We start from the raw sequence: 18,420 nt of genomic DNA on the forward strand, positions 1-18,420 counted from the left end.
TGAAGGGATAGCAATGGTCTGTGAGGGTGTAGGGGACTGGCGCAATTTATGTGACAGAATTCTCATGTTTGCGCTTAATTTTCGTTTAATTTTTATGGGCGCCAAAAACTGTCAGACAGCCAACGGCTGCTGTTGCTTTTTGGATGCTGAATGCTGTGCTATCCGGCCAATTTTTGGCCATTTATCTTGGAAGTGTTTCAGCGCTAACAATGAAGGTAACATGAGCTAAAAAACCAATAACAGACACAAACAGTGACAAAGAGAGAAAAGCGCAATTGTTGCAGAATTACAATTGAATGCAATCCGGAAGTGTCCTGCGTGGACAAGGATCGATGGGACGGCCCAATCGCCCGAGTGTTTCACTCAAGCAGCATCAAAACTGCGGGAGAGAGAACCGCTCACTCGCGCTCTATGTCTGAGAGAAATCTACCCCTGAGAGATGCAGCAAGATCAACACAAAAATTGAGTGGATCTCTGGGATCTCTAAACATCAATAGGGGTTGCCTCTAAGTAAGGTCAAACTTGACCTCTAAGACAACCTCAATGTCGGGTGGCAGAGAGAGAGGGAGAGAGAAAGAGTGCGTGCGCGCGCTTTGGCTGCTCGTTTTGTTCGGCCGCTTCCTTGGGAAGGGTCATTGTTTGACCTTTTCTGCTGGCCGTTCTACTTTGGCACCCGCTTGCCATTGTCTTTGGGCCGCTGGCATCGTTGACAAAAGGCAAAGGGCATTGCAATAAATGTGATAAAGATTGTTTTTTTGTCCCTATCCTAGCAATTGCTTGGAGACCGTGCCATAAATTGCCCCTAGGACCAGCCCGGTGATCGCTGACCGTTGATCGCTGATCATTGGGTTTGGGTCCATGTACGCTGAATGATGCCTTAATTGTTGCTCGGCAGCTGAAACTGACAGATTCCATTGAACTGCCCAGCAATTGTGGGTGTTTAACGTATGTTTTGCTGGGCTTACATTTTCCGCTTTTGATTGTGCGATCCATATTTCTGCACGTACATAAGTATGTATGTAATCCCTAAATTATTACTATAAAACTGTATTATTGAATGAGTTTTGAGTATTGATAAATTGGCGCACAGATGTCGAGATTACATTTGCATTATAAATAATTATAATTACAAGTCCTTAGTAAATTGCTAATAACAAAGCGAAACTAGTTATTGTACACGATGACAATACAAATTTGAATTGAACGGTGCTACCGACTATTAAGTACGAGCACATTGTCGTTTTCTAGCACTAGTCTCAATGCCATGGCAGAGCCCTCTGTTGATAGTTACATGAATTAGGTATTTGATAATAATCAGCTTAACACACAAAATTCACCATTTGAGTTCTATATAATAGAGAGAATTTAGTGTTAAAAGACTTTGAAAGCTAGTAATATTAAACAGAACATCAAAAACAAAGAAGTTTCATACAAAACGAACCTCACCGTTTCCTCGAAAAAACTAGTTTTTCGAACAATTTCGAGGTTTTTCATTGGTTAAAAGTTGAAAACTCGTAGAAAGTCGGAAAAGGTATTAAAAGTATTTATTTTCGATATAGAATTTCAAAGTACTTGGCGGAAATGGAAGTAAATTGGAAGAATCTTAAATATTAATGTCTTCAAGGCATCTTCGCCCCCAGACCATAATTGAGCCGACAGCCGCCTCTGGTCTCTTCGAGACCTACTACACTGATGGATCAGAAGCAAACAGACACTCTAGCGTAGCTTTCCTTTCCTCCACAAAACCCTGTAATCTCTGTCCGCCGAGTTGCTTGCAATCGAAAAGGCCTTGGACCATGCTATCTCGTGAAGTTTTTCACGTATCTAAGGGCTCTAATACGGGCAAAGAGCATTCAGGATAATTGTATTGCTTATAAAATCAGGAAAAAGATCCGTCAAGTCCAATAGCTAAAGAAGGTAGAAATCCATTTCATACCCGACCACGCCAACATCCCTCAGAACACGGCAGTAGACTCAGCAGCCAAAGAAGCACACACACTGGGAAAATATACAGTATACAGTCCTTAAATGGAATCTTAAAGATGCAATATGTGAGATACGCCGAATACTAAAAGAAGAATGGGAGAGAGAGTATGCCGAGTTTGCCAGCGTTAAACGCAGAGGTTCTTATGGTTTCATGGTTCTTATATAGAAATAAGCTAAAAGCCATTGAAGCTAAGAGGATCAACAGTCCGTGTTGCTTGTTCATTAATGATACGAAATCAAAATTTTAATATTGTCAGCCTGCTATCGATACTTCGTAACTATCGTGTGGTATGGTCGATTGTCGCCCATCTAAATAAAACATATGAAAGATCAACACAAGTTTATAAACGGTTTTTCATTATCAAACGTTATCAAACACGTTGGTGTTGCCGTTATTTGTTGCCACATGGAGTGGCAACATACTGCTTTCAAAGGCACGTAGTCGCAAGTAACATTTGTGATACTTGCGATACTATCGATAACGCATCGCATATAATTTTTAATTGTACCAACACAACAAGACAAAACTATCCATCGCTAAGAAATATAATAATATCCATAAATTCTTCGAAAAAGAACAAATTAGCTCGTCCCAAACATTAATCGAGTTCATCGACAAAAAAGTAGTAAAACTGTAACAAGTTACATTTCTCGACGTGGCGATTTCCACCTTGTAAAGGCGGGCGGCCAAAGAATCCCCCCCTACCCAAGGGTAGAGCGGTCACATAAAACCACAAAAAAAAAACAAAACAAAAATGAGCCAATATAGCCACGTTAAGTACACAACGTCGCCGACGCCATCCGTGGTGTCGGGCTACTCGGGCGCCTCTCGGCTCACCTCGCACCTGCCACCCCCAGTGAACCATCGAAAGGATTGCCTGTCTGCGACCACAAAGAGCTACAAGTATCTGCGACGTCTGCTGAAGTTCAATCAAATGGACTTCGAATTTGCACTGTGGCAAATGATCTATCTGCTAATAGCACCCCAGAAGGTGTATAGGAACTTTAACTACAGAAAACAAACCAAATCACAGTTCGCCCGAGACGATCCGGCATTTCTGGTGCTCTTGATTGTCTGTCTATGTGGTAAGTGACGACGTCCCACCCACTCGTCGTCTTCGTCATCGTCTCCCCACCATTCGGTGTGCTAATTTATCTGCTGTTATCTGCAGTGACGTCTCTGGGATTTGCCTATGTCTTGGGCCTGAGATTCTTGCAGAGCATCGGCTTCATCTTCTATGTGATTGGCGTGGATTGTCTTCTGGCTGGCGTTATTATTGCATCATTTTTTTGGGCGATTACAAATCGCTTTTTGCGCACCAACAGCTTGGAGCCAGACATTGAGTGGGGCTATGCGTTCGATGTGCACCTGAATGCCTTCTTTCCGCCCCTCATGCTGCTGCACTGCATCCAGCTCTTCTTCTACAACTGGCTGATTAGTCACACGTGGTTCATATCGCGGTTTCTGGGCAACACTTTCTGGCTCTTAGGGATGAGCTACTATGTATATATCACCTTCCTGGGCTACAATTGTGAGTAAATGCAGGATATTGGAATGCAGGATATTGATTTTGACTTTCTCTTGCAGGCATTCCCCATCTGAAGAACACCCGCCTCATACTCATTGCTCTGCCCATTATTTTCCTGTTGTATCTGGTCGTTACAATCATTGGCTGGAATGCCACGATATCCTTTGTCAACTTCTACAAGTATCGCGTTTATTAAACGCCCAACGTGCATTGTAATTTATTCTGCTGTTAGCTGCTAAGCACCTCCACCATCCCCTCAACGATGATGACTAATAAACTAGACGTTCTAGCATTATCCAAAGTTCTTAAGAGTCCTTCAATCATACAACACGTTTTAGGTTTATTTGGGTAAAACTATGAATAACAAATGCAAATGTTTTATGCAAGCTGCTTGGGCTTCACAAAGGTGCGCTTTCGCTTATTGCGTTTGCGCTGCAGCTCCATGCTGTGCAGTTCTGTGTGGACCTCGGCAAAGACCTCCTTCTGCTCTTCCTCGGGTATGGTGGAGCGATATTGTTTCATCATATCGAACTTCTCCCAAGGCTTTTGCACTCTTTCCGCCGACTTGCGGTGCTTGTCCTTAATATACTGATCAATATTTGCAACACCGAGTAGGTTTTGGCGCTCCCAACGCTCCAGCCAGGGTCGTGGACGGAGGACAACTTTGATGTCATTCACCGGCACTGGGGCACCCTCCTCCAGGTGTTCTGCTTCCATGTTTTCATCAAATGTGCTGTACTCCGGCAGAGCGTCGCGGAGGTAGAACAGGTTGTCGTCCAGACGCTTCTCGAGCCGCAGCACTTCCACCTTTTGGATGGTGGGATCGTACAGCTCGTAGACCACCTCCATGCCCTGATGATCAATCACGTTCCGCAGCACGAATCGCGAGCGCAGACCGCAGCGGTCCCGATTGATGCAAATGCCGACAAAGCGACTGGTCTTGCCCGCAGCATGGGGATCGGAGCTGGTCACTGCCATTATGGAGCCCACATAGAACTCTGGCAGATCAATTTGACGCCGCCGGTCTAGCATATCTAAGCGTTCAAGCTTCTCACGGATCGGGTTCCGCCATTCCACTTTGGGATCAGGCAGGAATTCGGGATAAATGAACCTATAGTTTGAAGGTACAATAGGCTTGCGTGCCGTTGTGGGCGCGGGCGTGGTTGTGGCTGGCTGAGCTGCAGCGGCGGCAGGAGTCGAAACTGTTTTCTGTTCTGCTGCCGGCTCGGAGACAGCGGCGGCGTGTTGCGTGGGTTTTGTGGAAAATGTGACTGAAAAAATAAGTTGGATGTACATTTTTCGTCCGGAAACTCATGAATACGTACCGATTCGATTGAAGACGCACTGTTGCGCCCATCTTTTACTCATGGCCCTGCTCACGTTCATTTTAATAAATTTTACCATGAAATAAAAAATAAATGTTTAGATAATCATGCTTTCACAGCTGATATAATTGCTATCGATAGTCCATCGATACAGTCCTTCGCCGCGAGCACAGAGGGCCTATCGATGCATTCAATTTTAATAATTCATTTAAAGTAAAATGTCTATACACTTTATAAAGTTTTCCAAACTTAACAGTCATTCTAAATTAAGAAATTTATTTAATATGCCAAAATGATTTTTATAATGTATGATGAAAGAATAGTTAACAAAAATAGGAAAAAACTTCAAGTCTTTTAGGCTAAATCAAAAATATAAACGAAACAAAGGAGTTATTCATTAACGTCAATAACAAAATAAAGATCTAATCGCTTTCATCGTCCTGGTTTTCCTGCAAAACGTAAAGAAACAAAAAAATTATAAGTTCATTGGCAATTTTGCACGAGTCAAACGTACGACCAAACGCTTTTCCGGCTTATTAACTTTGGTAAAGCTTGACTTGTCAGACGCCGCTCTTTTGAGCTTATGTTTCTCAAGATCCGTACTCGCACTGAATTTCATCTCGGGAAGACTTTCGTGAGTACTGTGAGTACGAGCAACATGCTGATTCAGCAAACAGCTTTGCTTAAATTGTATGCCGCATTGCAAGCAGGTGTTGGGTCCTTTATCGCAGCGAGTGTGGTTAATCATGTCACAACGGCTCTGAAAATGTGTGCCGCAATCCTCGCACTTTAAATAATTCTCGCTATTGTGCAGACGATGGTGCCTGGTCAGGTCGCTTCTGCGAACATATTTCGTGTTGCACTGCTTGCACTCGTAAACACTTATTTCGTGAACAACAAATAAGTGCTTATCAAGGTCTCGCTTGACCTGAAATTCATTGTCGCAGTGAGGGCATTTGAAACGACGTGCCTCAGTGTGAATAAGAGTGTGCCTCTTCAGGTTTGAATTGGATGTAAATTTCCTGTCGCAATCGGAGCACCCGTAAGGACGTTTGGCGGCATGCGTAAGAGCATGTCTGTTCAGAGCAGCTTTACCCTTGAATACCTTTTGGCAAATCAAGCACTCGTAGGGACGTTGGCCAGTGTGATCTAGAATATGTTCATCCAGCTTTGTCTTTTGATAATATTTTTTGTCGCACTGCGTACACCCAAAGGGACGTTCGCCCGTGTGAATGCGCTTGTGTATTTGCAGACATTCATTGCGCGTAAATTTCTTGTCGCAATACGGGCACTCGAACGGTCGGTCGCCAGTGTGCGTACGAGCGTGTCTCTTCAGCGAAGCCTCTCGCTTAAATTGCGAGTTGCAAATCAAGCATAAGTAGGGACGTTCGAACGTGTGAACAAGAGCGTGCCTAAAAAAGCTTTGCTGTTTCTCAAATGTTTTGCCGCAGTCCGAGCACTTGTAGGAACGCTTGTGTTTGAACGGACGTTCGCCCGTGTGACAACGACTGTGCTCAACCAGTTGACTTTTGCGAGAAAACTTCTTCGTGCAGCGCTCGCACTTGTAGGGACGAGCGTGCAAACGATTGTGATTATGCAGGATAGCATTTGTCGCAAACTTCTTACCAAAAAAATCCTCGCAGGGAAAACTCGCTTCTCTGGTGTAGGATAAATCAAAATGTTAAGAAAATGCAACTATATGCAAGCAGATAGACGTACTTTGCCAAGGATGGGCTCACGGTATCGCTTGATGTGTCGGTGTCAGTGTCCGTGTCGTCGCAGCTCTGCATCCTGGCGGGATTGAAAAGTTACTTAAGATCTATTTAATCATTCGATTGGAAAAACTACCGCTTCAGCAGTGATGGAGTCCTTAAGCGACGGGAAGAAACTCCTGCATCTTCTTGGCTAAACCTCCGTTTCCCGGCACTACGGGTAGTAGCTCCTGTAACTTCTTCGCTACACTTCAGTTGACCATTTTCTTGACCTTGATCCGATATGTGACGTTTCCTGTTACTATGCAGATCAGCTCCTGTATCTCCTTGGCTATGCTTTAGTTGCAAGGCTCCTGTAACTCCTTGGCTATGCTTAACTTGCCCTTGATCTGGATAGTGCTCTTTATCGTGGATCCGCAGATAAACGATATCATTGAATTCTGCATGGCATTTCATGCAATTGAAAGTTCCATCGCTATCGTTATGGTGAGATTTCTGGTGCGCCAGCAAGTTATCTTTTAGCATGAATTTGCGTGGGCAACGACGGCAGTCAAAGACTGCCACTGTACAGTTCTCCTTGAGATGTCTCTTAAGACTGCGATCGCTTGTCAAAAAGCGTGAGCAATGGGGACATTTATGGCACATCATATCCCTGTGAAATGTCAGCTTTTCCTTGGAGTCAAAAGTCTTATGGCATTCCAGACATAGAAATTCTTCAGTGCTACGACCTTTTCTGGGAGAAATGCTCCTCTCACGATCATTTGTGTGGTCTTCTGGTTGCTTATTTTTGGGTGAACTCGAAATTGTACCTTCAGGAGGCTTTCCATTGCTTTTTAAAGGCGAGAAATAACGAAAATTAGCACTGGTTCGATTTAAGACAATTACCATACCTTTTCGACGTCTGCTTGATATTGTGCCTGTGCGTGTGTTTATTTAGGTGGTATTCAGTCCTGAATCCCTGGCCACAAATATTACAGGCGAACGCCGGAAGCTTGGGACAGGAACACCTGATGGACAATATCAATTAGAATTTATGCCTAAGCACTGCTCCGTAATACTCACAATTCATGAAACTGAACCTGATCTCGCGAGATTTTCTTTCCGCACCACCTGCACCCAATTAATGTGGTCAGCTTCGGTGCCTCGGTATCGCTTTCCCCCTTCTCAGAGTCTGATGACAAACTCATTAGTAGATCCATCAAACCCGGAGAACTCTCTTTGAAACAAGGCTCCTGTGATTTTTCCGGTTCTAAATTATTTGGTATGTGATCCTCCTCTAATATTAGATTTTGAAAATTCGCTTCTGGCACCTGAGCCAGCTCTGGTATTTGCTTAATTATCTGAATATCATGGCCATCTATTGAGAGCTCCGACACATTTTCCACACTACTTTTGGTTGGAGCCACGCATTTCAATTTCTTTAAATTAAGATGACGATACTTGGCCTTGCTTTGCTTCAGTTTTAGAAGGAAACGATATGCGTTTTGGGCGGCGTCAATGCAGGAGAGGCATATAAACTGCGGCATATCGTCGCCACGCACCACAGAATAAGTGGGCGAGCACTGGCTCAGCAGGTCAGCGGGATTTTTTCCAAATTCGGGTCCACTTTTTGGATTGCGTATCGCCGCAAATATGTCGACCAGTGTCACTGAGCCATCCAGACACACTCTGCACATATTCTCCATCTTATGAGTTGGCTTTAAACTAAATAATTTAGTTTTAATTAAAAAAAACTAAATTTAGTTAATAAGCATTTTGGTTGAGTTTTTGGCGGTAAACAACGCGTCGAGTACAGAAAACTTAATAGCGTCATCGATAGTAACGATGGTTGAAAAATAAGCCGACCTTCGATTGTTTCGGTTCACCATCGATACTATCGATCTTCAAGACTTCATTCTAGCAAAGAGAAAAAATCTGTAATCTTAATTTAATTATTCACAAGATCAGCTAGTTTTTATAATTTCAATTAATCGAAATGTTTTCAAATTAAAGTCTAGTACTCGAATGCGCTAAAATTTCTTACGACAGAATCAGGGATGATTTTCCCATACAAACGATAAGAAATCAACCCTGTTTTTGTTCAGCCCAGTACCACTAACCAAATATACTATTTGGTTAGTGCCATTACTCAGGTGCTCAAAAAGGGCAAGACATGGCCATTAAATGGATACGATTCAAAGCTTATTTATGCAGTCGAACGAAAACTGATTATAATATAATTTATTAATCTTATAATCGGTACTCATGTTATCAATTTATACTGAGATAAAACACATGTTTATTGCATTTCTGTCACGGTGGAACGGATATCATTTTGTAATCAACCTCAAAGCAGTGTACCCAGAGAGTATGCACTTTTCCCCACTTTTGTCATACTTTAAAGGTAAAGTTAATTCTTGTAATCTGGTAAAGCGAGTCAAAGTTCTGCCGAGCTCTTGGTATTTTTTCACTGGTTTTATTTTGCAGTTTTAAATTCACGCGCACTTTCCAAACAAACATCACACAGGTTGGCACCACCACGGATGTCAGCTGATTGGGCTCGGTGAAAAACTAGCTTTATAATAATTAATTATATTAATTGTTATGCGAGTGGCGCTGCGGCAATCAGAGCGAGCGATACAGTGATCGATGCGTCTTTATTTTGCTGGTCTGAATAAATTTTCCTGTAACGTGATCCACACCCAGTGGAAGCCAACAATCAGCAACTGCATTTTTCTCAACCGCAGCTCGGCTAGGAATTTGTCTAAAACTAGGAAGACTTTTAAGCGTCACCACAACACGACAAGCAACGGCCAGATTAACCAAATGCTGAACCAACTTCCTCTTTATGCCAGCGGAGAGATTGTAAGGGGGTTTGGCCGCGGTTCAAAAGAGCTGGGCATTCCGACAGGTTCGTGGGAATTGTACTGTGACCGCGAAGGTCGTTTCCAATAGATAACCAAACCACTCATCAATTTTATTTATAGCCAACTTTCCGCTGGAGGTGGTAAAATCTCTTCCCGAATCCCTGCTCACAGGCGTCTACTACGGTTGGGCGAATGTGGACAACGGATCCGTGCACAAAATGGTTCTCAGTGTCGGTTGGAATCCCTTCTACAACAACACAGAGAAGAGTGTGGAGACCCATATGCTGCATGAATTCAACTGTGATCTATATGGCCAGTTACTTAAGATATGCATCGTGGGCTATCTGCGACCGGAGAAAAGCTTCGACTCGCTGGAGGCACTGATAGCCGCCATCAAAGTGGACATTGAGCAGGCCAAAACGCACCTGGACACGCCGGAAAATAAGAAACTACAAGAGGCTACGTTCTTTGCCAAAAAACCTAGCGATTGTGAATGTAAATAATTATTCCAGAGCGTATCTTATCGTTTAATTAGCAATATGTACATAAGAGAGTTCGAATATCGATTCAGGTACTTAAGTTGGGTGTTTTCTCATCATGACAAGAAAATAAATGGAATAGAAAACTGCTGACACATGAGTTCGTTAGCGTTAATGTTCATAATTGAAACGATGAACAACTTTAATTTATTAATCATTTCTTTTCTTATAAAATATCGTGTGCTCTTATCGATAGGTGCGCATTTTTGAGAAATATCTAAAATATCCCCTGCATACATTTATCTATTTACTCATTTTGAAACATCATTAATTGATTTCATTTATGTACGATGTTTGCCTTTATTTATTTAGTAAATTAATTTTCAGCCGATCGGAAAGTTTTAAGTCGCGTATCGATAATTAAAGCCTATCGATATTGCGCTTGATCGGACACCCACAAATAAGGTGCGCGTGCGAAGCGTGCGAAGAATTTTCGTGTATAAAACCGTTGCATAAATCAACAGGTAAATCATTCGTCGATTCAGTCGAATCCAACTGACCAACTGAGTATAATATCAATCTGCATTCGTAGCCATCGGCAGCAACAACATGTCGACGCCACCAGAGCAGCAACAACATGTGCGCGGGGAAGCAGCGCAACAAGTGGAAGCTGCCTCGGCATTGACTGCACTGCCCACGTCCATTGCTGAGAGCAAGGAGCTAACCGGTTTGACGCATGAATGTGGAGTGTTTGGGGCCATTGCCTGTGGCGATTGGCCCACGCAGATGGACATTGCGCACGTGATTTGTCTGGGCCTGGTGGCGCTGCAGCATCGCGGCCAGGAGTCGGCTGGCATCGCCACCAGCGAGGGAAAGAGCTCAACAAACTTCAACGTCCACAAGGGAATGGGCATGATCAGCACCCTCTTCAACGACGACTCGATGAAGAAGCTGCGCGGCAACTTGGGCATTGGGCACACTCGCTACTCCACCGCCGGTGGCTCAGGGGTGGTCAACTGCCAGCCCTTTGTGGTGCACACGGCCCATGGTGCCATGGCACTGGCTCACAACGGTGAGCTGGTCAACAATGAATCTCTGCGGCGCGAGGTATTGGCCCGTGGTGTGGGTCTTTCCACCCACAGCGACAGCGAGCTGATTGCCCAGTCGCTGTGCTGTGCACCCGAGGATGTGTCCGAGCTGGACGGCCCCAACTGGCCGGCCAGAATCAGGCACTTCATGATGCTGGCTCCACTCTCCTACTCGCTGGTCATCATGCTTAAGGACAAGATCTACGCGGTGCGCGACACCTATGGCAATCGGCCTCTGTGTATTGGAAAGATTGTGCCCATCAACGCGGGCCACGGCAACAGCTCGGAGACCCCGGCCGATGGCTGGGTGGTGTCGAGCGAAAGTTGCGGCTTCCTCTCGATCGGCGCCCGCTATGTGCGCGAAGTGGAGCCTGGCGAAATCGTGGAGCTGACACGCAGCGGCTACCGCACTGTGGACATTGTCGAGCGTCCGGACTTCAAGCGCATGGCATTCTGCATTTTCGAGTACGTCTACTTTGCCCGCGGAGACAGCATCTTCGAGGGCCAGATGGTATACTCTGTGCGCATGCAGTGCGGACGGCAGCTGTGGCGTGAGGCTCCCGTCGAGGCGGATATAGTGAGCTCGGTGCCAGAGTCTGGCACAGCGGCGTCCCATGGCTATGCCCGCGAATCTGGACTGGAGTTTGCCGAAGTGCTTTGCAGGAATCGATATGTGGGACGCACCTTTATTCAGCCCTCCACACGACTTCGCCAGCTGGGAGTGGCCAAGAAATTCGGTGCTCTGTCGGAGAATGTGGACGGAAAGCGCCTGGTCCTCATCGACGACTCCATTGTGAGGGGCAACACCATTGGGCCGATTATCAAGTTGCTGCGCGACGCTGGGGCCCGCGAGGTACACATTCGCATTGCTAGCCCCCCACTGCAATATCCCTGCTACATGGGTATCAATATACCCACGCGCGAGGAGCTGATTGCCAACAAGCTGAATGCCGATCAACTGGCCCGCCATGTGGGCGCCGACAGCTTGGCTTATCTGAGTGTCGCCGGTTTGGTGCAGGCTGTGCAGCTGAAACAGCAGTCGGCCGATGTGGGCGATGGAGATGGCAAGGGCAAAGGCAAGGCCATGGGTCATTGCACCGCCTGCCTCACCGGCGAGTATCCAGGCGGCCTACCCGACGAACTCAGCTGGTGATCGATGGATTGATGCAAAGTCAATGAAGGAATATTTTCGGAAAATGTAGTTCAAAAATGTAGGTTTTGGAAACCAGCTTGCATCCCCCCTAGCCCTCTTATTTGTTTACCAAACTGACCGACCTACCAACACAAGAACATGCAACAAACAGTATGAAAGCCATTGAGAGCCCGGAATTTGATGTCACAAATTAATGCATTTAGAACCCATTCCGCTTTTAAATACATATTTTTATAGAGACTAACTATTTAGGTCGTAAGTGAAAAAGAGCTCTCTTAAAAGACATCCACTATACTCATAGTACAAAATGTAGACTTCTATGTTGCCTATCGGTGCGAAATGCACTTTACTTTTGAATATACGTTTGTTAATTGCAAATGCCAATAAAAGACATTATGATCATTAAAAAAAAAAACAAAATTGTCACCACATATCGGATATCATCATCATCATGGAGGAGTTGCAATCGGAACACATGGCAAGGTCTCTGTGTTCAATCAGCCGCTGCCATTGGGTCAATGTTTGTAATGCATCATTTCAGTTGTAGATTGTCAGCCCTGTACTGATATTTGAAATAGATCTCGATGCAAATCGAATCTAAAGAACAATAAACAGCACAGGGACACAACCAGCAACTTATCTATTATTTAAACTTTAAACTTAATCTACTTAAAAAACATATTTAGCTTAAGATTCTAGCATATTCTCAAAGTCCTTAAGCTCCAGCTCTCTTTCAATTACCTGCGTATACAAGTTATCGAGAGTCTCCTGCATGCGCTGCTTGAGCGTGGCGTTCTGAATGGAGGCAATTTCCATTGATTTTTGGGTCTGCTGTGCCTTCAGCTCACTGAGCTGCCGCGTTAGCTGGTTGATCTTCTCGTGCACCTGCTGTTGTGTGTACTGGGGCTGTGGTTCATCCATAAACTCCATGTTCTCAAACTCTTCCCGTTTCGTTAGCATTTGGCTGTCGTAGAAGCCGCTCGGGGCAGCTAGGTTCGAGCTGGAGCCAGCTGCACTCAATTTGGGACTGCTCGGCTCTTGGCCAAACATGGCTTTGGTGAACTCGTTCTGCTCCATTTTAATGCCGCTGGTTCCGCCCGCACCGCTGGTGCTGGCCCCAAAGAAGTCAGACATCCGGGAATCGTCAGCTGAAAGACGGGATGAATCCTCCTGCTCGCGTCGCTGCATCTTGCTGTTGCGCTGTTCACCCTCGTCTTCGTCATCTGTGGTGGATACTTCCTCGCCGAAGATGTCGTGGGCTGCCACGCCCAGGTTCGGGGCACGATGTTGAGTGGCAAAGTTGCTGGTATCATCATCATCCGATTCCACATTGATATCGCGCTGCATGCCACCCTCGTTGATAGCCTTCTCGCTGGCATTCATGGTGTTGTCGTCCTGCATTTCATCATCCGCGTCGTTGTATGCCTTGATATCCGACTGATCCATATCGTCGGAGGGTTTATCCTCTTCATTGATTATCTCGTAGTCGACACGCACCGCCTCGTTGTCGATTCGAAGCAAGTGCTTGACCTCCTTCTCGATTTCGGGTGCCTCCACGTTTTTCTTTTTCAGCGTCTTGCGGAAGCGACGCTTGCGAACATTCTTGCAGGGCGGTGTTATGCCATGTGGAAACAAATACTTCTTGTCCACCTTGTTAGGATCCTTCTTCTTGTTCTTGTTGGGCGACTCCTTCTCGGGTTCCTCATCGGGCTCCTCTTTGCAGATCAGAATTTGGCAAATGTCCGCCGATTTGTAGAAGCTTTTGTTGTCAATGGTCTTGTAGCTCTCCACAACCGTGGGCAGGTCCACAAGCTTCGTGTAGAGCAGCTGGTCATCCAGCCTAACCTCACCATATCGGAGATCCTGATCCAGTTGTATAGATAATCTATCCTTTACGTTCCCCGCCTGAATAGATTCGTGGACAATATCGGCCAATTCCTTCGGTACGCGCATTATAAAATGACTCTCCAGCTCTATGCCATCGTCGCGCGGCTTACGCTCATTCTCCTTGGCCTTGTCGCTCTTCTTTTCAAACATTTAGAGGCGTTTTTTTATTTATTTCTCGATTTTTCCAGAAATTGTGGCATTTGTTGTGGTTTGGTTTTAGTGCTGCAAGCCAAGCGCATTCGCCATCAGTTGCTGTTCAACACTGCGTGCTATCGATAACCAACCCTGCTCTGCTCCAATTTCTTCTTCTCATCCCCTTTTGCCATGACGGAAAACACGAATTGATGTGGATTTTTTTTTAATTTATAACATAAAAACGCATTTGTAGTTAAATTTGTTGTGCTTGTGGTAGTCGGAAACATAACGGCAAGACAAAGAAAATGCCAGGCATCAATGTTTTAGCCGGTATCTCCATAGCGCTGTTACTTTTGAGCACCTGCTCGGCGCTGTATGAGGACCAGATTAAGAAATTCGACTGGTAAGTGACACAACACATCCACTCATTGACCATTGACCATCATCTGTGTAACGAATCGTATGATCATCATTCACAACCAGGCGAAGCGTGCATGTGGGAGCCCTGAAGCAATCTCGCGTCGACTTGAATCACTTTCAACCGCGTTTGCTGGTCAGCACTCATGAGGATGTCGTGGCCTTATTATGCCCGAAAACCGGCGCAATTATGTGGCGACAGGTGCTCGAACAGAAGCCGCGCGGCGACATAAAGCTGCTCCAAGTGAGCGGTTTCTCGGTGGACAGCAGCGAAACGGCCGCAGCACCAATTGGCAAAAATTTGGGATTCGATATGCTCACAGTGCAGGGCCATGCGCCGGCTCTGGTGCGTGGCTGGAATACCAATATCGGCACCATCGAATGGGAATGGTCCATAATGCCACTGAATTCCGAGAAGGCTCAGGATGCCGTCTGGTTCTATAGCAATTCAATTCTCTATCACATTGTCCCGGCTTGGCGAAGCCACCTAGAGGTCACCGGCTACTTTGCCAGCTCTGGCCACAGCACTGGCAGCACCAGCAAAATCATGGCCTCCTGGATCACAAAAGAAACCTGTACCCTCAGCGGCACATTCTACGTTTGTGTGGACGGCAAGCAGTTGATTAGCTTGGATTTGGTGTCGAAGAGCACCCAAGTGATAAGAACAGCGCTGGAAACTGAGCCCCAGGGAACAATTGAGGCAGTAGAGGTAGGGCCAAAGACCCTGACTGGAACAATTAGCGAACAATTAACTTGTAATTTCAATTCCCCAACAGGGTCTCAACGGCGTTGTTATTGTTGATGGCAAGCTTGTGAGCGTCAATAAGGATCAAGCAGTGTGCACAGCCCTTCAAGGCGCCAGCTATGCAGTGGGCAGCTTCAACTATCGCAAAATTGTGGTCTCTGCCGGTCTCACATCAGGAGTAGGTTCCTTTTTTGTAAAATTCCACTCTCAGTGCTCGCTAAAAGTTAAATTCCTCGTTTAGAATCTCAAAATCGGTGCCGTTTATTTGGATAACTGCTCGCCCGTTCCTGAGTTGCAGCAGACACTACAATTCCCCGAGCACTTTGGCACTCCCACGTTAAACAGCTTCGACTGCAAGCTGAAGCGTAATGGCGATGGCAAGAGTTGTATGTTTGTGTTTAGTACCAGCGCCGAGTCCATTGTGGCCGTGCAGCAGGGAAAGGTGCGTTGGTCACGAGAGGAGTCGCTGGCCAATGTGATTGATTCGCAGTTCATGGACCTGCCCCTGGCCGATACTGAGGGAACGTTAGAGAGCGAAATGAAGGGCAAAGCCGGTAGGTTACCTTTTCTCAATGCTAAGAATTAGTTTATTTAATGTTTAACCCTGAAAATTGCTTACCATAAGTGGATTCCACAAGTTTTGACAGTAAGATATGCCGAAATCTCTATATAATTTCCTTCTTTACGAACCCTTTTTATCTAAATTGATGGTTTTTCTCTCATTAGGAGACATTGCCAGCGCCTTTTTGCGTCGCATTAGCACGCAGGCTGTTCAAATCCGAAGCCTATTCCTTCATGTCATCGGTCTGGGCCCACCGCCCACGGATACACAGCGGGCGGGTTTGGTTCGCGACTCCTTTGGGCTTCATAAAATGCTGGTGCTGCTCACACGCAATGGCAAGATATTTGGCATCGACAACATCTCGGGAAAACATCACTGGCAGCTGTATCTACCGAAAGTCAACAGCTTTGACAATGCCGAGCAAATGCGTTTGGTTGTACAGCGCACGGCCAAGCACTTTCCACTGCAGCCCCTGTGCGCCATTGTGGCCAAGAATTCTGTAAGTGTCGCTGAGAGAACTCTTAACTGAAACTCTTTTAATTGTTCGAAATCCTGATCTACAGGTCAATGGCAATGGTGTTCTCTATCGCTTCAATCCCATCACGGGACTGGCCACGGAGGGCGGCCTGCTGCAGCTAGACTTTAAGATCAAGCAGCTTTCATTGCTGGCCGAGACGGAAAAGGACTTTGTCAAGGGTATACTCATACTGGATGCCTCCAATAAGGTGCATGTGTATCCCCAGCATGCCACGCCACTGGTAAATGAATGCAAAACTAGCCCAAAAGTGACCTTTGACCCTCTATGAATATCTTTTGCAGGCCAATGGCATGTATCTGTATACAGCTGATGTGAAGAGCGCACAACTCGAGGGATACTTTGTGAAATATGCGGGTGGAGTGAGTACTGCAAATTGAAACCGTAGAATCATCCACTAATTGAATGGTTCTCCTCTACAGCAACTGTCGTGCACACACATTTGGAATGCCCGTTTGGGCGGTCATAATTCAGAGCAACAAATCATTGCTGTTGCCGGCAAAAATCCCATCGAGCATGTTCACTCCCAGGGACGTGTGCTGGGCGATCGTTCTGTGCTCTACAAATATATCAATCCCAATTTAGTGGCCTTCGTTACACAGGCCCCTGATGCCACACACAAGTGTAAGTTGCGTCTACAAGCGACAAAGGTGTTTGGCTAAACTTATAGTAATGATTTCCATTTCTTTAGCCGTGCTTAATTTATATTTGGTTGATGTTGTATCGGGCTCCGTGATATTCTCGATGACCCATCGCAAGGTGCGCGCTCCATTGTCCATTGTACACTCGGAAAATTGGCTCGCTTATTCGTACTTTAATGAGAAAGTGCGACGCACAGAGATCAGTAAGTTAAACAAGATATTCATATGCAATTTTGGATACGAAATTTTTCATTTTATAGCCACTATTGAACTATACGAGGGCAAGGCGCAGGCAAACAGCAGCGTCTGGAGCTCCCTGCAGGCGCCACCCATGCCGCTCGTGGAGCGTCAGTCCTATATCATACCGGCCATTGTCGAAGCGCTTCGCGAGACAATTACCGAGCGCGGTATTACCAATAAGCATGTGCTAATTGGCACTGCCAGTGGCTCCATTATTGAAATGCCTTGGCATTTGCTGGATCCCCGCCGTCCCATTGCTTCCACGACCCAGGGACGCGAGGAGGGGGCCATTCCCTATATACCCGAGTTGCCTTTGCCCACGGAGAGCCATATTAACTATAACCAGACGGTGGCCCGCCTGCGTAACATATACACTGCGCCCAGTGGTCTGGAGAGTACCTGTCTAGTCGTTGCCACAGGTTTAGGTATGCTCTGAAGATTATTTTAAATGTTCCTTCGTTAGATGGCTAAAATTTGATTCTTTTGTATTATAGATTTGTTCGTTACGCGCGTTGCGCCCTCGAAGACGTTCGATTTGTTGAAGGAGGACTTTGACTATATACTAATTTCCATAGTGCTAGTCGCTCTCACATCGGGCTCGTTGATTGTTAAGCATTTAGCGTCGCGTAAATTGCTCAAGCAGGCGTGGAAGTAGGCGTGGCGTGTGGTGGGCATTATTATTGATAAATAATTGCTTTATATACATACATATACAATTTTACTGCGACCAAATACAACAAGGGATGATGATTATGATGATGACGATCGATGAGGATGATGAGAATTATGATGATGAAGAGACGCGAACAAGGATGATTAGAAGCGATGAGAATATTGATATACATAACATAATTCTAGTAGCTGCATTAAATCCAAATAATGCAATCGATGAACCATATTTTCTCAACGCTAAGCCTAGGCAATTATTTATAATTAATTATATAGCGTTAAATCAACAAACAAAATATTTAATTCTAATTAGCTGTTGAAAAGGGTTATTCATTGCATTTTTCTGTTCCTTTTGATTTCGTGTGTATGTTTCATTTTTCCATATATGAAAAATATCAGCATTGAAGTTGTGTGTTTAAAATTTAGTTAATGAATGCATTTGTAAAGGAGGACAATGGTAAATAAAATGTG

At 45.3% G+C, this 18,420-nt stretch overlaps 7 protein-coding genes across 10 annotated transcripts; 4 read left to right on the forward strand and 3 right to left on the reverse strand.

The window, feature by feature from the left end:
* The first annotated feature begins 2,537 nt into the window (after positions 1–2,537).
* Positions 2,538–3,816, forward strand: LOC117586520 (protein unc-50 homolog). The gene is made up of 3 exons (XM_034276652.1): positions 2,538–3,072; positions 3,159–3,518; positions 3,575–3,816. Exons 1-3 carry the CDS (start codon positions 2,742–2,744, stop codon positions 3,709–3,711), a joined length of 828 nt encoding a protein of 275 aa, XP_034132543.1. The 5' UTR covers positions 2,538–2,741; the 3' UTR covers positions 3,712–3,816.
* Positions 3,817–3,820: 4 nt separating this feature from the next.
* LOC117586519 (39S ribosomal protein L19, mitochondrial) lies at positions 3,821–4,990 on the reverse strand. The gene is made up of 2 exons (XM_034276651.1): positions 4,841–4,990; positions 3,821–4,786 (listed from the first exon to the last, which is right to left on the reverse strand). The coding sequence occupies exons 1-2, from the start codon at positions 4,917–4,919 to the stop codon at positions 3,894–3,896; spliced, it is 972 nt and encodes a 323-aa protein (XP_034132542.1). The 5' UTR covers positions 4,920–4,990; the 3' UTR covers positions 3,821–3,893.
* Positions 4,991–5,297: 307 nt separating this feature from the next.
* On the reverse strand, positions 5,298–8,349 carry LOC117586514 (zinc finger protein 271-like). Of its 3 annotated transcripts, XM_034276646.1 has the most exons (6): positions 7,615–8,349; positions 7,443–7,559; positions 6,915–7,384; positions 6,689–6,878; positions 6,560–6,631; positions 5,298–6,498 (listed from the first exon to the last, which is right to left on the reverse strand). In XM_034276646.1, the coding sequence occupies exons 1-6, from the start codon at positions 8,235–8,237 to the stop codon at positions 5,316–5,318; spliced, it is 2,655 nt and encodes an 884-aa protein (XP_034132537.1). In that variant the 5' UTR covers positions 8,238–8,349; the 3' UTR covers positions 5,298–5,315. The 3 variants fall into 3 exon arrangements, with proteins under 3 accessions (XP_034132537.1, XP_034132536.1, XP_034132535.1); XM_034276645.1 differs by having other exon boundaries at positions 6,689–7,381; XM_034276644.1 differs by having other exon boundaries at positions 6,689–7,384.
* Positions 8,350–9,073: 724 nt separating this feature from the next.
* LOC117586521 (putative riboflavin kinase) lies at positions 9,074–10,034 on the forward strand. The gene is made up of 2 exons (XM_034276654.1): positions 9,074–9,442; positions 9,519–10,034. The coding sequence occupies exons 1-2, from the start codon at positions 9,181–9,183 to the stop codon at positions 9,899–9,901; spliced, it is 645 nt and encodes a 214-aa protein (XP_034132545.1). The 5' UTR covers positions 9,074–9,180; the 3' UTR covers positions 9,902–10,034.
* Positions 10,035–10,310: 276 nt separating this feature from the next.
* LOC117586516 (amidophosphoribosyltransferase) lies at positions 10,311–12,127 on the forward strand. The gene is made up of 2 exons (XM_034276649.1): positions 10,311–10,401; positions 10,470–12,127. The coding sequence occupies exon 2, from the start codon at positions 10,487–10,489 to the stop codon at positions 12,116–12,118; it is 1,632 nt and encodes a 543-aa protein (XP_034132540.1). The 5' UTR covers positions 10,311–10,401; positions 10,470–10,486; the 3' UTR covers positions 12,119–12,127.
* Positions 12,128–12,639: 512 nt separating this feature from the next.
* On the reverse strand, positions 12,640–14,236 carry LOC117586518 (transcription initiation factor TFIID subunit 7). Its single transcript, XM_034276650.1, has one exon. It carries the CDS (start codon positions 14,153–14,155, stop codon positions 12,806–12,808), a length of 1,350 nt encoding a protein of 449 aa, XP_034132541.1. The 5' UTR covers positions 14,156–14,236; the 3' UTR covers positions 12,640–12,805.
* A 69-nt stretch (positions 14,237–14,305) lies between these two features.
* On the forward strand, positions 14,306–18,355 carry LOC117586522 (ER membrane protein complex subunit 1). Of its 2 annotated transcripts, XM_034276655.1 has the most exons (12): positions 14,306–14,543; positions 14,624–15,266; positions 15,334–15,480; positions 15,544–15,856; positions 15,928–15,948; positions 16,029–16,363; positions 16,428–16,622; positions 16,684–16,761; positions 16,822–17,023; positions 17,091–17,243; positions 17,301–17,705; positions 17,775–18,355. In XM_034276655.1, the coding sequence occupies exons 1-12, from the start codon at positions 14,446–14,448 to the stop codon at positions 17,933–17,935; spliced, it is 2,751 nt and encodes a 916-aa protein (XP_034132546.1). In that variant the 5' UTR covers positions 14,306–14,445; the 3' UTR covers positions 17,936–18,355. The 2 variants fall into 2 exon arrangements, with proteins under 2 accessions (XP_034132546.1, XP_034132547.1); XM_034276656.1 differs by lacking the exon at positions 15,928–15,948.
* Positions 18,356–18,420: the final 65 nt, after the last annotated feature.

Source organism: Drosophila guanche, unplaced genomic scaffold (assembly GCF_900245975.1).
Source record: "Drosophila guanche unplaced genomic scaffold, DGUA_6, whole genome shotgun sequence".
Lineage (NCBI taxonomy): Eukaryota > Metazoa > Arthropoda > Insecta > Diptera > Drosophilidae > Drosophila > Drosophila guanche.

Bases quoted from the DNA above. Each gene is read 5' to 3' on its own strand.
- LOC117586518 (XM_034276650.1), bottom strand. From the start codon at position 14,155: ATGTTTGAAAAGAAGAGCGACAAGGCCAAGGAGAATGAGCGTAAGCCG.
- LOC117586516 (XM_034276649.1), top strand. From the start codon at position 10,487: ATGTCGACGCCACCAGAGCAGCAACAACATGTGCGCGGGGAAGCAGCG.
- LOC117586514 (XM_034276644.1), bottom strand. From the start codon at position 8,237: ATGGAGAATATGTGCAGAGTGTGTCTGGATGGCTCAGTGACACTGGTC. The intron at 7,385-7,442 runs GTATGGTAATTG...CTCGCCTTTAAA, and splicing joins ATCAAGCAGACGTCGAAAAG to AAGCAATGGAAAGCCTCCTG. The intron at 6,499-6,559 runs GTACGTCTATCT...ATCCTACACCAG, and splicing joins GTGAGCCCATCCTTGGCAAA to AGAAGCGAGTTTTCCCTGCG.
- LOC117586520 (XM_034276652.1), top strand. From the start codon at position 2,742: ATGAGCCAATATAGCCACGTTAAGTACACAACGTCGCCGACGCCATCC. The intron at 3,073-3,158 runs GTAAGTGACGAC...TGTTATCTGCAG, and splicing joins CTTGATTGTCTGTCTATGTG to TGACGTCTCTGGGATTTGCC. The intron at 3,519-3,574 runs GTGAGTAAATGC...TTTCTCTTGCAG, and splicing joins CACCTTCCTGGGCTACAATT to GCATTCCCCATCTGAAGAAC.
- LOC117586522 (XM_034276655.1), top strand. From the start codon at position 14,446: ATGCCAGGCATCAATGTTTTAGCCGGTATCTCCATAGCGCTGTTACTT. The intron at 16,364-16,427 runs GTAAGTGTCGCT...CCTGATCTACAG, and splicing joins CCATTGTGGCCAAGAATTCT to GTCAATGGCAATGGTGTTCT. The intron at 17,706-17,774 runs GTATGCTCTGAA...TTTGTATTATAG, and splicing joins AGTCGTTGCCACAGGTTTAG to ATTTGTTCGTTACGCGCGTT.
- LOC117586521 (XM_034276654.1), top strand. From the start codon at position 9,181: ATGCGTCTTTATTTTGCTGGTCTGAATAAATTTTCCTGTAACGTGATC. The intron at 9,443-9,518 runs GTTCGTGGGAAT...TTTTATTTATAG, and splicing joins AGAGCTGGGCATTCCGACAG to CCAACTTTCCGCTGGAGGTG.
- LOC117586519 (XM_034276651.1), bottom strand. From the start codon at position 4,919: ATGGTAAAATTTATTAAAATGAACGTGAGCAGGGCCATGAGTAAAAGA. The intron at 4,787-4,840 runs GTACGTATTCAT...TTATTTTTTCAG, and splicing joins GTGCGTCTTCAATCGAATCG to TCACATTTTCCACAAAACCC.